At 38.7% G+C, this 15,394-nt stretch overlaps 1 protein-coding gene across 2 annotated transcripts in view; it reads right to left on the reverse strand.

Annotated features, from left to right (window-relative positions):
• Positions 1–577: 577 nt before the first annotated feature.
• Positions 578–15,394, reverse strand: part of LOC126091925 (glycerol-3-phosphate acyltransferase 3) — a 225,082-nt gene continuing 210,265 nt past the window's right edge. For both annotated transcript variants that reach the window (XM_049907247.1, XM_049907246.1), the window contains 2 exons: positions 3,017–3,225; positions 578–2,292 (listed from right to left, as the gene is read on the reverse strand). In XM_049907247.1, coding sequence (XP_049763204.1) covers positions 2,205–2,292; positions 3,017–3,225 — 297 coding nt within the window. In that variant the 3' untranslated portion in view covers positions 578–2,204. The remainder of the gene's footprint in view (positions 2,293–3,016; positions 3,226–15,394) is intronic.

Below are 15,394 nucleotides of genomic sequence, written 5' to 3' on the forward strand. Positions count from 1 at the left end.
GTAAATAGTCTTCAAATTTTATAGCTGTTCAACAGATTGATGAGAGGTTGAGAAGTGTGTACAATTTAGGGTGACTGTGTTACTGATAACACAAATCATTGCATAATCTGTATATACTGTTTTTAAAGAAACACCATTTAAAATTATGTTCTTATAGTGTTAACAGCTGTACACAGTTTTAGAATCATTTGAAAATAGGTAAGCCAGACACCGTTTCAAACAAATTTCTGCTAGCATGTTTGACACATTGACTGCCATGAGGCTGCTGGCAGTCACAGCAGAGCCTTTAATGCCTCAGGCTGTAACGTAGTCTGGAGTGAAACATCAGTGCAGCAGTCAACATGTAAAATAAAATTCCCATGATAGAAATTCTTAGGCTTATGTCTCCAGTGTCAATATGATTAAAACCCTAATGGGTATTTATTTTATAGAATACTGCAGCCTAATCCACAGAAGGATTTTATTCAAGTTATACTGCGCAAGACAAAAACGTACATATTCTGGTATAATGTTAATTATATGAATTACTCAACAAGAAATTCGGTTATACTAAAGAAAAATTTATATGGAACACAGATTCCTAAAACAGCATTAATGATTGCCAGTTTATTTACAAGCTTTGCTAGTACATAACAATACAAAATGCAACAAAACAGCTTGACTCACCATTTTAACACACATTTTCTAAAAATGTGAAGTACACAAACAAATAAATTACAAAAGTTTTTCTTCACAGATTTAGTGCAGTGACTGGTATGACTACTTACAATAGAAAGTCCATTTCTATATACAATGAAAATCTAAGGTAAGAATAACAATACTCTCATTTCTTTTACACCTATTGTTCAGTCTTCATGTATAATTTACTGTCATTTTACTTCATCTTATGAAGTGCAATGTACAAAAATATTGAAAGATCATTAGGGAAGTTTGCTTTTGCTATTACCTTAAAAAAAACTTCACAGTAAGCTATCAGGAAAGTCATAGTTGAACACAACATTTCTTAGATAAAGTTATTCAAAATATGTAATGGAATACTTTGTGCCATAATCTTGCTTAACCCTCTTATTTTCCTTGCCACAATAAATATAAAAAAAACATTAAGTGAAATGTATTCAAGACATTATTGCATCAAAACAAGTTATAAAATTACCTAGTGCCTATATACAAGTTACAAAGTGTGTTCCCACCCATTTTACTAGGCATCTTCACTTATTCCCTCCTTTAATATCATAAAAACTCTACACAGCCTCATATTTCCTTGTCTCAGTCACGCCATCCAGCAGTCTTATCTGAACATGATAGCAAGTTCTTGGAATTGTTTGAGAATCAATATCTGGGTCCTGAATAATCAAAACTGTATAAATGAAAATGAATGCCATCTGAGTTAACTCACTTGGTTGTTTCCACTCAATTTTGATATATCTGAAGCTCAATGATACCTTACTTCCACCATGGCACTTCTGCAAGATTCCACAGGAGTAATTTTGTTGCTTTTCAGTTATCACAGTGAGTTTATTAATTAAAAAGCACATTAAAAATGTTGGTACGGTCTATACAAAATAGGTTCTATCACACCAGCACAAGTTTTACTGCTTAACATTTACACAATTTACAAGTCATACAAACTGTGATGTAAACAGAACAAAATGAAAATGCATACATGGAATGTGTGCCACAAATTATGATGCTATAATGGCTACAGTTGACACAAACATGTTTAATTACAAATACACAACTATCAATGAAACTAAAAAAATGATCAATGAATTTTATACAGTGAATTCTTTGGTGAGGATGGCTACATGCATTCAGATGATATGCATGTCCAGTTTCTGGATGAATATCCCCAGAAATGATAATGCAGACACAACACAACTCATCATGTCAGGAACATATGTAATTGCTCATACTTTATAACTCTCATCCTGTCTTGTCAAACACAAATTGACATAAAATGTGTAATCACCATACAAAATAGTCAGTCCACTGAATTCTGGATGTAAACATAAGAAATACTTGCATAAAAAGCATTTCTGTAAACAGAGCTGTACTACCAAAATTAGTTTGCACAGCCATTCTTGTTATCAAAGATAAAGACAACAATAAACATATAAAATAATCCAGAATTAAAAGACTGCAAATCACAGGGACCACTTTTTCAAAACAATAAAATGATGGAAATGTTTCACCGTAGTTGAACCTCATTCCAGTTTCAGTCTCTTGCTAAATTCTTTTTGCTGGTTCTCTTTCCACTCTTTCTTTGGTTTCATGCGCTTCAGTTGCCCATCCCTTGAAAAAGAAGTTGAAATTGTTACTTTATAACTGGACGAATATGACAACACATCTGGCTTGTTGCCACTATAAAGTGTACCAAAACGTGATATAAGGATTGCATCTTCCAAATTAACAAAGTTCATGTTTGCCACTTAGAATTCTATCTGTGTGTAAATTATTACAAATTAATACTTTTCTTAAAATTCTCATGTATAGCTACTCTTAGTGCCTGCCATTTATTTATATGCAGTAACATTCTGAAGTGTTACATAAAGTTTCACTGCTACCACCCACATACCAATAGAACACACACGTGGTAAGTTTTAGGCAGTACGGAAAAAAATAACATTTATCTCCTTATTTTGATAGGAATATAACTAGGAAGTCTCAGCCCCTTTGCAAAATAGCCTTATTACTAAAGTTACTCCAAGTACTTTTAACGAGAGGTTTAAATCAGCTTCTCATAATTATATTGCATTGAAAGAAATCTGGTGACAAGCAATTTAAAATTAAACACAAAACACATAACAGCTGTGAATACACAGCACAAGATCAACAACTTGCCAAGTATGCTAGAGCAGCACACCAGTCAACACAGTAAAATAGAAGGAGTTAGGACTACAGTTAACCATTGCTTACAATACAGCAAATGCAATGCAAATATCATCACAGGTCTTCTGTCCTAAAACTCTCTTAATACATTTTGTTGCTGTAAATACATAATTCATAAATGACTTACCACATAAGATCTACCAGTCCACCTTGCCTGGCAATAACACCTTTCACCCTGTTTGCAAAGTCTATAGCTGTCTCTCCTTCTTGCTGGTACATAGGTGGCAGATACCATACGTCACAAACAATGGCCCAACTTGTCATCATCATGTACAAGTATTGCATCATTGAATAACGACTGCTGTTCCAAAATGCATCACCAAATTTTGGATCATACTGAAAATGAAAAAGTTTTCTTTCACAGCTCCAAGTTGGAGATCCACTTAGCTTCAAATTTACTTTCGAAGTAAAGCTCTAGCAATTATCAGATACTGCTTACAGTTTGTAAGGGAGAGTACACAATGCTCCACAATAGAATATCCATTTTAATTTAGAAATTTGGCAATATTCTAATTCATATTTGTCATTATTTTCTCCAAAAGCACTAGAGACATAGAGCTCTGAGGTAAGATGAAATGTAAATATACAAAATGGTAAAAATAATGTCACACTGAATATTTTGAGAGATGGCAGTACTCACCAAAACAAGAAAAGTAAGACCAGTAAACACGAGTCCTGAAAAACACACTTCAGAGACATTAACATTTGTTCATTGGAGAGAGAAACATTTGGTTGCAGTTTTGAGCACAACCATTATACTGACACTCCAACAGTGTTTTTTGCTATCTTTCCATATCACTTTCCATATCACAGAACACTAAGTAACATTAGTCTGAGCATTAGGCAGTCTGCAGTCAGTTGTATGGTTTGACTCTTAGTGTCCTTTCAGTATTGTTAGTGTGTTATTACAAAGTAAATTACTCACAACTGTTTGTATTTTAGTGTCTTACTTATGCAAGTTACCTCACTTTGTGATTTACCGTTAATGCTGAATCATTCACATGTACAAACAGCAGACTATCTTCTCTCTTTCCCACCATCTTTTAGCAATGGAAGGCCACTACTTCAAGCATTATAGAGCAGGCATAATTTTCTGCTTGACTTAAGCAAGCCTGTACCCACTATGCTGCAAAATATCCACATCGTAGAGTACCAACTCTTAAACTGTTTGGAAGACATTTCCGGCTTCTTAAGACACATAGGTTCTCTAGCAGCCCTAAACTGAGCAAATCCTCGATCAGTTCACACACCTGAACTGGGGGAGCACGTGTTCTATTTAGTGTATGGAAATACCAGATCCAGAGTGTGACAATGAAAAGCAGCTGAAGGCACGAGTCATACTTGTGTCTGAGCTGTACTTTATGAATAATAATTGTATCTGCACCACCATCAGCACACTCAGACACAAGGACTACACTTCTTTCATCAATCTTGCATTATTTGCTAACTAACTCTTTCCCCACAGCTTTGTTCACATTTACGTTCACCACATATATTGCACACATCACCTCCTCCCACTCCCACAACCATCTGTATGTGTAGCCCCTGCAAAACAGATTGATAAAGCATGCCAATATTATGCCAACATGCCTGTCATGCAGGGCTGCCTACACACAGAGGGATGTGTGTCTGGAGAAAAATTTCTTGCACCTGATGTGTATGCTGCCATCCAAAGCAGATCAATAAGACAGGCTGATACTATCCCCACACAACACGCCTGTCTTGAGGGACAGACTACTATGTCACAGTCTGAAAAAGCTCAGTGCTGATACTCATGAAGTTTGCTGTCTACATGCCAAATTTGTTTGAAATCAATCCAGGTGTTTACATTATCAGCATGTGAAAGCCGGTGAAAATCCCGATGAAAATCCATACACAATGTCAAAAGATGGCAGTGGCACAGTTTCTCTGTAAACTTGTGGACAACCGTACATGTTATCACAAAGATTAACTAGTGTGTATTATAACGTACATCATAAGCACACTGCCTACCTCTACTGGAGGATGTGTTACACGCACAATGATGTACCAGAACATTTTTGCAGAAATTTGCATGAACATCTGATGCTCACATTTCTGGACCACTGGATTGGTAGGGGAGTCCCCGTACCCTGGCTGTCTCATTCTCCAGACCTCAATCTCTTAGGTTATGAGGACACTTCAAGGAATCGGTTAATATCACTCCTGTCAACTATGTTGAGGAAGTACAGGATTGCAGGTCAGCACATGCAACAACAATAATGTCCGTACTGCACTATTTCTTATGCTTAAGAGTAGAGGGACGCATTGCCATGGATAAGCATCATGTTGCACACCACCTATGACTAAGACTTCTTTATTAAGCTCCACGACTTTTGCTGTTCTAGTGAGATAAACTAACACTGCAATACTCATCTTTGATATGCTAGTATACGAATTTTCTGAGGAATATCTGTACTATCCAAATGCTTATTTACACATATAAGCCAACTTTGGAGTTTTCCTTTATGTAAATAAGGGAGTTTGAAAATCTAAAGTATAACAAATTACATACATTCTAAACATGCTGATTGTGTCATTTCCTCATTATCTCCTATTGATTGTATTGAAACTTGTGCATGTGTCATTAAATACTACACTCCTGGAAATGGAAAAAAGAACACATTGACACCGGTGTGTCAGACCCACCATACTTGCTCCGGACACTGCGAGAGGGCTGTACAAGCAATGATCACACGCACGGCACAGCGGACACACCAGGAACCGCGGTGTTGGCCGTCGAATGGCGCTAGCTGCGCAGCATTTGTGCACCGCCGCCGTCAGTGTCAGCCAGTTTGCCGTGGCATACGGAGCTCCATCGCAGTCTTTAACACTGGTAGCATGCCGCGACAGCGTGGACGTGAACCGTATGTGCTGTTGACGGACTTTGAGCGAGGGCGTATAGTGGGCATGCGGGAGGCCGGGTGGACGTACCGCCGAATTGCTCAACACGTGGGGCGTGAGGTCTCCACAGTACATCGATGTTGTCGCCAGTGGTCGGCGGAAGGTGCACGTGCCCGTCGACCTGGGACCGGACCGCAGCGACGCACGGATGCACGCCAAGACCGTAGGATCCTACGCAGTGCCGTAGGGGACCGCACCGCCACTTCCCAGCAAATTAGGGACACTGTTGCTCCTGGGGTATCGGCGAGGACCATTCGCAACCGTCTCCATGAAGCTGGGCTACGGTCCCGCACACCGTTAGGCCGTCTTCCGCTCACACCCCAACATCGTGCAGCCCGCCTCCAGTGGTGTCGCGACAGGCGTGAATGGAGGGACGAATGGAGACGTGTCATCTTCAGCGATGAGAGTCGCTTCTGCCTTGGTGCCAATGATGGTCGTATGCGTGTTTGGCGCCGAGCAGGTGAGCGCCACAATCAGGAATGCATACGACCGAGGCACACAGGGCCAACACCCGGCATCATGGTGTGGGGAGCGATCTCCTACACTGGCCGTACACCACTGGTGATCGTCGAGGGGACACTGAATAGTGCACGGTACATCCAAACCGTCATCGAACCCATCGTTCTACCATTCCTAGACCGGCAAGGGAACTTGCTGTTCCAACAGGACAATGCACGTCCGCATGTATCCCGTGCCACCCAACGTGCTCTAGAAGGTGTAAGTCAACTACCCTGGCCAGCAAGATCTCCGGATCTGTCCCCCATTGAGCATGTTTGGGACTGGATGAAGCGTCGTCTCACGCGGTCTGCACGTCCAGCACGAACGCTGGTCCAACTGAGGCGCCAGGTGGAAATGGCATGGCAAGCCGTTCCACAGGACTACATCCAGCATCTCTACGATCGTCTCCATGGGAGAATAGCAGCCTGCATTGCTGCGAAAGGTGGATATACACTGTACTAGTGCCGACATTGTGCATGCTCTGTTGCCTGTGTCTATGTGCCTGTGGTTCTGTCAGTGTGATCATGTGATGTATCTGACCCCAGGAATGTGTCAATAAAGTTTCCCCTTCCTGGGACAATGAATTCACAGTGTTCTTATTTCAATTTCCAGGAGTGTATATTTTTTGACTATTAAGTACAACCTACATTGTAAGTATTACAGCCATCCTCTCAAGGGGCAAGAGGATGCACGTGGATGAGAGGCTGGTGACGTCACAGTGTGGAATTCCATATTCCACTACAATGTGTAGTGTGAAATCAAGAATTTGGTATGTCAGATTTTTGCCTGGTACAAAGGTCTGTAGCCAGTGAGATGCAACATTGTTTTTTCGTCACAAGCTGCTGTATTGCATAGTGTTAATCTTCATATTTGGTGGGTTTTCTTCATCATACGGTATATTGTCTGAACACAAGGTGTTTCAAAGCATTTGCAAATTTAGGATCTCTTAAAAATTAATGAAATTAGCTACAATTTGTTATAATAAAATAACAGGAAACCACAATCAGCAGTTAAAGACTACCTGTATGTTATGTTTCCAGTATTGTAAATTGTGTGGTATGAAATGGTATAGTTTCAGTGCTAGGGCACACTAATGATCTATCAAATGCCCATCATTCTGGTAAAATTTGTAAATTGAATATCAAATAATGACGTTTGTAGATTTAGTCTCTAGATTTTGCATACAATAATGGAGGCATGGCTATCATGTTGAAGCCGTAGCGCAACTGATTGTATCTTGAGCTGTGGAGAGAAAAGAGGAGGTTCACATCCACTGCCTCTCAGTTTTTTTCATGTTTCTTCTCTCCTTTTACTTTCTAAAAGATTCTGGGACTGTCTTATAATTCAACAGAAGTATTATCTGCAATATTCGATGTTATTTATTACAAATAATGTATTTGCCACAAATCTTGTTGCAAAGGCCTTCGTCAACTGGGACAGTTCCTCTGTGGTCAGAAATTGTAATGTGACTGCCAGTCTGTGTCAGAAAGTAAATGAGTTACACACAGTTTTTGCTATTGTGAAACTTTCTTTAAATAAATATGTTTATTAACCCAAAAAAAAGACAAGCCATAAGTTTATATAAACACATTCAACAATATAACAGCAATTAGCTTAATTTTTCAAGGGACCCCTTGACAGAATAGAAGGGGTGACCTATGAGGAAACTCCTCAGTTTCCATTTGAAAGCACATGGGTTACTGCTAAGGTTTTTTAATTTTTGTGGTAGCTGATATTGTTAACAAGAAATGACAGTAAAGAACATATATATTGAGAAGCCAATGTCGGAATACCCAGACTCGTGAATAGGGGTCGACAAGAGGTTTGCGAAATTTTACCGCTTATTGTCCGAACTGCCCATTTCTGAGCCAAAAATATCCTTTGAGAATGGGAAGAGTTACCCAAAAATATAATATCATATGTGAATGAAAATAAGCAAAGTAGACTACTTTTCGCGTCAAACTATCAATAACTTCAGAACTGCTCGAATAGTAAAACTGGCAGCATGAAGTCTTTGAATAAGATCCTGAATGTCAGCTTTCCATGATAGTTTATTATCTATCTGAACACCTACAAATTTGAACTGTTCAGTTTCACTAATCATGTGCCCATTCTGTGAAATTAAAATGTCAGGTTCTGTTGAATTGTGTCTGTTAGAAACTGTAAAAACTGAGTCTTATTGTGATTTAGCATTAGTTTATTTTATACAGGCAATGAACTTTTGTCAAGAACTGCAGTATTTGAAACAGTGCCAATGTTGCACACAACTTCCTTTATTACCAAAGTAGTGTCATCAGCAAACAGAAATATTTTAGAATCACCTGTAATACTAAAGGGCATATCATTTGTATAAATAAGGAGCAGGATTGGCCCCAGCACAACCCCCCCCCCCCCCTTTCAACCATGCCCCATTCTCAACACTGTGGATACAAACCTTTTGCTGTCTTCATTAAAGTAAGAGGTGAGCCAATGGTGAACTACTCCCCATTTCCATAGCGGCCCAACTTCTGGAGCAATATTTTGTAATCAACACAATCAAATGCCTTAATTAAATCAAAAATGATGCCTAACATTTGAAATCTTTTGTTTAATCTACAGGGTGGCACACGAAATGTCTTACCATTTTGTTTTTGAATATAAACTTTATTGTCAATACAATATGAAAGGAATATTTACTACAATGAAGAGCCGTCCATGGAGATTTGTTCTAACTCAGCACATGCTCAATATGTCCACCACTTCATTTCCTAACTTCCTTCAAACGAACACTGAAGTTAGTGATTACCCTACGGCACATGTCTTCCGTAATTTCACTGCAAGCTTGACGAATAAGTCTTCTGAACTCCATTAAATCATGTGGACGTTTCGGGAAAATTTTTTCCTTTAGATACACCCAAAGAAAAAAGTCACATGGATTGAGGTCTCAACTATTGGGGGGCCAATTTTGTGTGTCATTGAAGTGACCTGGAAACCTGAGTGAAATGATCCGCATGTCGAAATGCTCGTGTAAAAACTCCAACACAGTGTTTGAAGTATGTGGCATTGCTCCATCTTGCATGAACCACTGCGTGTTGAAGGGCAAGGCAGTAGCAAGAAGCTGTGGAATGAAGCTATTGCAAAGCATGCTCAAATAACGCTCGCTGTTCACAGTTTCTTCAACGAAAAAGGGTCCAATAAGTCCGTGACTGGAAATTTCTGCCCACGCTGTAATCCTTCGAGCATAATGTTGTCGCTCATGAAACACTTGTTGGTTTTCAGTGGCCCAAAAAGCATACATTTTGTTTGTTAACCACACCGTCTAAATGAAAATGTGCCTCGTCTGAAAACGAAACGTTGCTGAGATTTTCTTCCCTATCCTCTGCCCACTGAGCAACAGTAGTCTCTGCTGCTTGTGTTCTTCAGTGGGCTTCTGTGCCGAGGTCATCTTGTATGCGTACACACAGAGGTCACTTTTAAGAATGTGTTGAACAGAGCATCTGGATATTACCAGTTGCACTGCTGCCTTTCTACACGATTTCCCGGTACTTCTCTGTACAGCAACTCATACCGGTTCAATATTCTTCGGCGAACAAACAGGCTTAGGCTGAGGTCGCTTCGCTTCCAATACTGTTCCTTCCTGTACAAATTTATGATACAACCTGTGGATGGTCTTCTTGCAAGAGACCCATCGTGTGTTAAACTGTTGTAAATGCCTCTGAGTCACAACAAGGTTTTTCGTTTCATGAAGAAGTAACACAATTGCCGATCGTTGCTGTGTCGTCAGTCTTCAATTGTCAGCCATTGCTGCTTACTAGTCTCCTAGCAGCAGTATTGTGAATTACACATCATTTTGTAACTCATTTGTTTTTCCAAGCTCTGCTGGTACTGCTGTAGAGATCCCAGCGGGATATCTAATGTGCGTCATAAATTGTGAAAGAAACAATTGGTAACATTTCGTGTGCCACCCTGGATCCAGTACCTCACAGAGAAAAGAGAATACAGCATTTTCAGTTGTTAAACCATTTCTAAAACAGAACTGTACATTTTATAGCAGATTATGTGAAATAAAATGGTCAATTATCCTTACATACACAGCATTTTCACTAACTTTAGCAAACACTGATGGCATAGAAATAGGTCTAAAATTGTCTACCTTATCCCCTTTCTCCCTTTTTATAAAGCCGGTTTACTACTGAGTACTTTAATCATTCAGGAAACTGACTGTTCTTAAAGGAAAAATTACTAATATGGCCAAGCAATACCCATGGCAGTCCTCAGTCTTAAGTGATTTAAATATTGACTCAATCTCCCCCTTGTCAGTATCACAGAAGAGTATTTCAGATATCAATCTTGGAAAGTCATTTTCCAAGAGAGTTATATGATTCCCTGAAGAAACTAAGTTTTTATTTAATTCACTGTCAATGCTCAGAAAATGATTGTTAAATATCGTACATATATCTGACTTATCAGTAACAGAAATAGGTTTACTATGAATTGACTTTATATCATCAACCTTGTGCTGCTGACCGGACACTTTCTTCATGACTGACCATATGGTTTTAATTTTATCCTGTGAATTGGCTATTCTATTTGCATACCACATGCACTTTACCTTGCTAATAACATTTTTAAGCGCCTTACAATACTGTTTGTAACGGGAAACTGTAGATTGATTGCGACTACGTCTAACATTTTGATATAATTTCCACTTTGTTCTACTTTATATCCTTATCCCACTAGTCAGTCACCCAGGCTTCCTTTTACTGCTAGTACCCTGTTTACGATGTTCCAATGGAAAGCAACTTTCAAAGAGCATGAGAAATGTGTTAAGGGAAGCATTATATTTGTCATCTATGATATCAGCACTATAAATATCTTGCCACACTTGTTCCTTAACGAGGTTTAAAAAACACTATTGCCACTGGATTAGCTTTTCTATATAGTTTGTAATTATGTATAACATTTGTTTGAGTACAAAAACGTTTTAGTGTTAAAATTGGGCAGCATTGTCTGAAAGGTCATTCACCCTTATACTAACAGAATGCCCATTTAGTAACGAAGTATGAATAAAAATATTGTCTATGGCTGTGCCACTGTTCCAACGCACCCTGGTTGGAAAAAAAAAAACACATTCTGCATCAGATCATATGAATTTAGGAGATCTTCCAACATCCTTTTCTTGCACAAGAACATACAAAATTGATGTTGAAGTCACCACATACAACTAATTTTTGGTACTTCCTACAAAGTGAACCAAGAACCCTCTCTAGCTTCAGCAAAAATACTCTGAAGTCAGAGTTAAGGGATCTATAAACAAAAACAATTAGAAGTTAAGCAGTTAAGCTTCACTAAATTCAACTATCCCTGCACAACATTCAAATACCTGTTCAGTGCAGTGCCATGATTTGTTTACGGACTCAAAAGGAATACTGCTTTTTTTGTTTGTTTGTTTGTGTTACATACATGGTCACTTCTCCACTCCGTAAAGAACTCCTTGAAAAACAGCCAGCTGGTCTGTATCCTCAGAAAGGTAGCCTCTGAATTGTCAAATTATTTATATGGTGCTCCGATATACCAATAAGCAGTTAAACAACTCTGTCTCTAATACCTCTTATATTTTGATGAAATATGCTAATGCCTTCTCTACTTTGGTACCTTATCACCTCTGAAGGTGATTCCTTTGTTAAAGGCACTTCAAATTTCTGGGTATTTAGTTGAATTTATGGCCTTTAGATTTGATTGATTTATCGTGTAACTGAAGAGTAATGGATTCCTTTTAGCACTAGTGGGTGACCTCACATTTTTCATTATTTAGTCTCAACTGCCAATTTTCGCACCATACAGATATCTTTTCAAAATCATTTTGCAATATGTTTTGATCTACCGATGACTGGAGGGGCTGCCTGGATCCAAGGCATCTAACTCCACGATATCCTCCTCAGCAGTCAGATGGGAAATAATGACGTCTGATTCCACTCAGGACAATTTTTGACCTGAACGTCTTGAGCCTTTCCCCTTACCCTATCCCTTCAAGGATGAGCGGTAAAGTGGGTATTGAGAGGCGCACTGCTTTTCTTGTACCTTCTGGATTCTTGCTGTGGAACTGTTGGTCTTTCCTGGTACAGCTGCCTGGATTGCTTTGTCCTTACTCTTCTCCCTTGACATGTACATGTGCAAGTACTGGTGCTTGTGGTGGATGTAGGCACACTAGGCGTCGTCTGTGTCGAAGCATCCGCCTTGGGAATAAGTTTCTGCACCATGGAAGAATATGATTTGACAAAGATGGGGGTTTCTGTATGATGAAATGTGAAAAGGACTAGATCCATGATTCGGGATCCAAACACATCAAGGAAAAACCAAGCCAAGGAATTAGAAGTAAACTGACCATTTGTTGTGCCAATTTGGAAATTCCAAACAATTCTGGTGTGGCATTGAGTGCTCTGCAGGAAGAAAGCTCAAGTGTGTGAAGTGTCAACGATCAAGTAATTTTAATCAGAATATACTTGCAAACATAACTGGGTTCTGAGTCAGTGGTAGGCCTACAGACCCTGTACAGAGGAGTCAGTGACCTGAGACAACAAGAAGTACTAATATCATACACCAACCAAAATGTTTGAACTGCTGACATACTGAAAGCCAATGATTAAGGCAATCAGGTAACTGCACTATTTCTTGACTTCAGAAAAGCATTTGACTCTGTACAACACCAATACTATCAACAAAAGTACTATCAAATGTGGTATCAAATGAAATTTGCAACCAAAGTGAGGATTTCTTGGCAGAGAGCAAGCAGCATGTTATCTTGGATGAAGAGTAACTGCAGGTGTGTCCCAGAGAAGTGTTCTAGGACCACTGCTATTTATGCTCTACATTAATAACATGGCAGACAACATTAACAGTAACCTCAGACTTTTTGGAGAGGATGCAGCAGTTATCTATAATGAAGCGATGTCTTAAACATCCACACAAATATATTGATAAGCTTTCAAAGTGGTGCAAAATTGGCAACATGCCTTAAACAGTTAGAAACGTAAAACTGTGCACTTTATAAGCCTCAAAAACTTAGTACCCTATGAGCACAATACTAGTGAATCAGTACTGGAAACAGTCAACTCTTCCAAATAACTCTGTGTAGCATTTTGTAGGGATACTAAATGTAATAATCATTAGGTCCAGTCATAGGTAAAGCAGGTGACAGACTTTGGTTCATTAGTACGACAGCGCAGAAAATTTCATTCAGTCTACAAAGTAAATTGCATGTGGAAGTAACACGCAGGTCATCCTTTAATACTGCCGAAGTGTGGCGCCCATACCAAATATGAGTAATAGAGGGAGATGAATCACGATGTATCCACAGACAAATTATTCCATATTTTTCCTGGATATCTAGGTTAAAAATACTATTTCCCAGATGAAAACACACTTTTTGTGTTAAGTGACAATATACTTTGCCTCATAGCTGTACAACTTTTCAATTCTTTTAATGGTAAAGGTTTCACATACGAGTGTATAACTTCCCAGCACTTTAGGAAACAGAAGCCAGCACAAAAAAAAATGCATTTTGTAATTATCTTTGATGCATGGCAACATGTACACTGCATATTTTCACATTACTAAAGTGTAAATTCCACCAAATACAGCACGATAGCTTCCGATGCTTTGAAATCAAGATTGAGATGCACTTACATTAGCCAATTGCAGCTCATGTCACGTGATTTAGTCAGCCACTAGCAACATCACTATTAAGTAGTGTGAACACACAAATAGGAAAAGTTAAGAGTTTAAATTTATATACATACAGTAGATGTTCAAGAAAAACTAAGCTTTCAAATATAATATTCGCCGTTTTTTAGTAGGTTACCCTTTAAGATATATCAAATGCCGGTCAAATGTGGTCTTCTAGATCCAAAACCGTTCTATGTGGCTGGTCCTCTGAGTGTTACGATTTGAATGAGAGTGAAACACTCTACGATTTAAGAAATTCATTGTACATTGTCACATAACATAATTCATCTCGCATAAGTGGAAATTTACTTTGAAATTAACACTTCTCAAAACACCCTTCACAATATTTTCCTGTAACCTGTTAAGGGTCCCACACATGTGCGAGGATCACAGTGATCCATCAAATGCAATTACTGCCTGTAACCAGTCGCTTGCCTTGGCAGCCCACACAAGAGCGATTTGACAAGCAATTTCAATCAGAATTATGAATATCACTGTTATGGGAAGTTCTGCTATGGAAAATGAACTGCTATGTTTAGTAGCAGTTACGGCTGATTTCCCTGTTCCCAAGAACACCTGCAAAACAAATTTAAAATAAATTTATTGAATTTGTTGAATTTGTTTTGAAATGCCTTTCTTGGCATTGTACAGTACTTTGCACAATATATTACAGTTTTCACACTGATGCCAAATGGGCTGTGCACACCTTTCCAATGCGCCAGTACAATTCTTTTCATTTTTATTGGTCCTCTATTCCTTTCTACTCATTGGTCTTATAATTTAACTGCAAATATTTACACAATTTACTCAATGTTTCTACTGAGATGTCAATAGCAGCTACACTGATTATTGTAACCCTTACAAATTGAATGAAGGAGCACTAGTTTACATGAAATGAAAGGAGCACTACTTTACATGAAATGACAAGGGATTTGAGTATAGCTGTATAATACGTTTGTGCTGAACATTTAAATTAAAATGTCGTCTTAGCATTACAGTAGGTATCTATGTCATTCTGTTTAATAATGCGTGTAATAATTTCATAAATAACTCAAAATCATAAGAAGAAGTGAAGTTCATAGTCATGATACAGTGGGCTCAGTCATTCCTACTTCTATAGCACAAGCTTCAAAATGCTAATCACTCCAAAACGGAGAGAGTATTTTGTATTGCTTCTTAATATAAGTGGCAACTCCCTCTTCAACTTCACTTTTCAGAGTAGTTCGGGGTCCCTGGGTAACTTTAAATTCTAGTGTTAATTCCTTACTAAACATGGGCAAAGCTAAATGAAGCTGCACAACCATGCTTAATAAATAGAGAAACGAGTCTCTGTTAACCAGCCAGGCAGCCATATTGCGTGCACAAAATGAATGCTATCCAT

The sequence above is a fragment of the Schistocerca cancellata genome, chromosome 7, assembly GCF_023864275.1.
Source record: "Schistocerca cancellata isolate TAMUIC-IGC-003103 chromosome 7, iqSchCanc2.1, whole genome shotgun sequence".
Taxonomy (NCBI): Eukaryota; Metazoa; Arthropoda; class Insecta; order Orthoptera; family Acrididae; genus Schistocerca; species Schistocerca cancellata.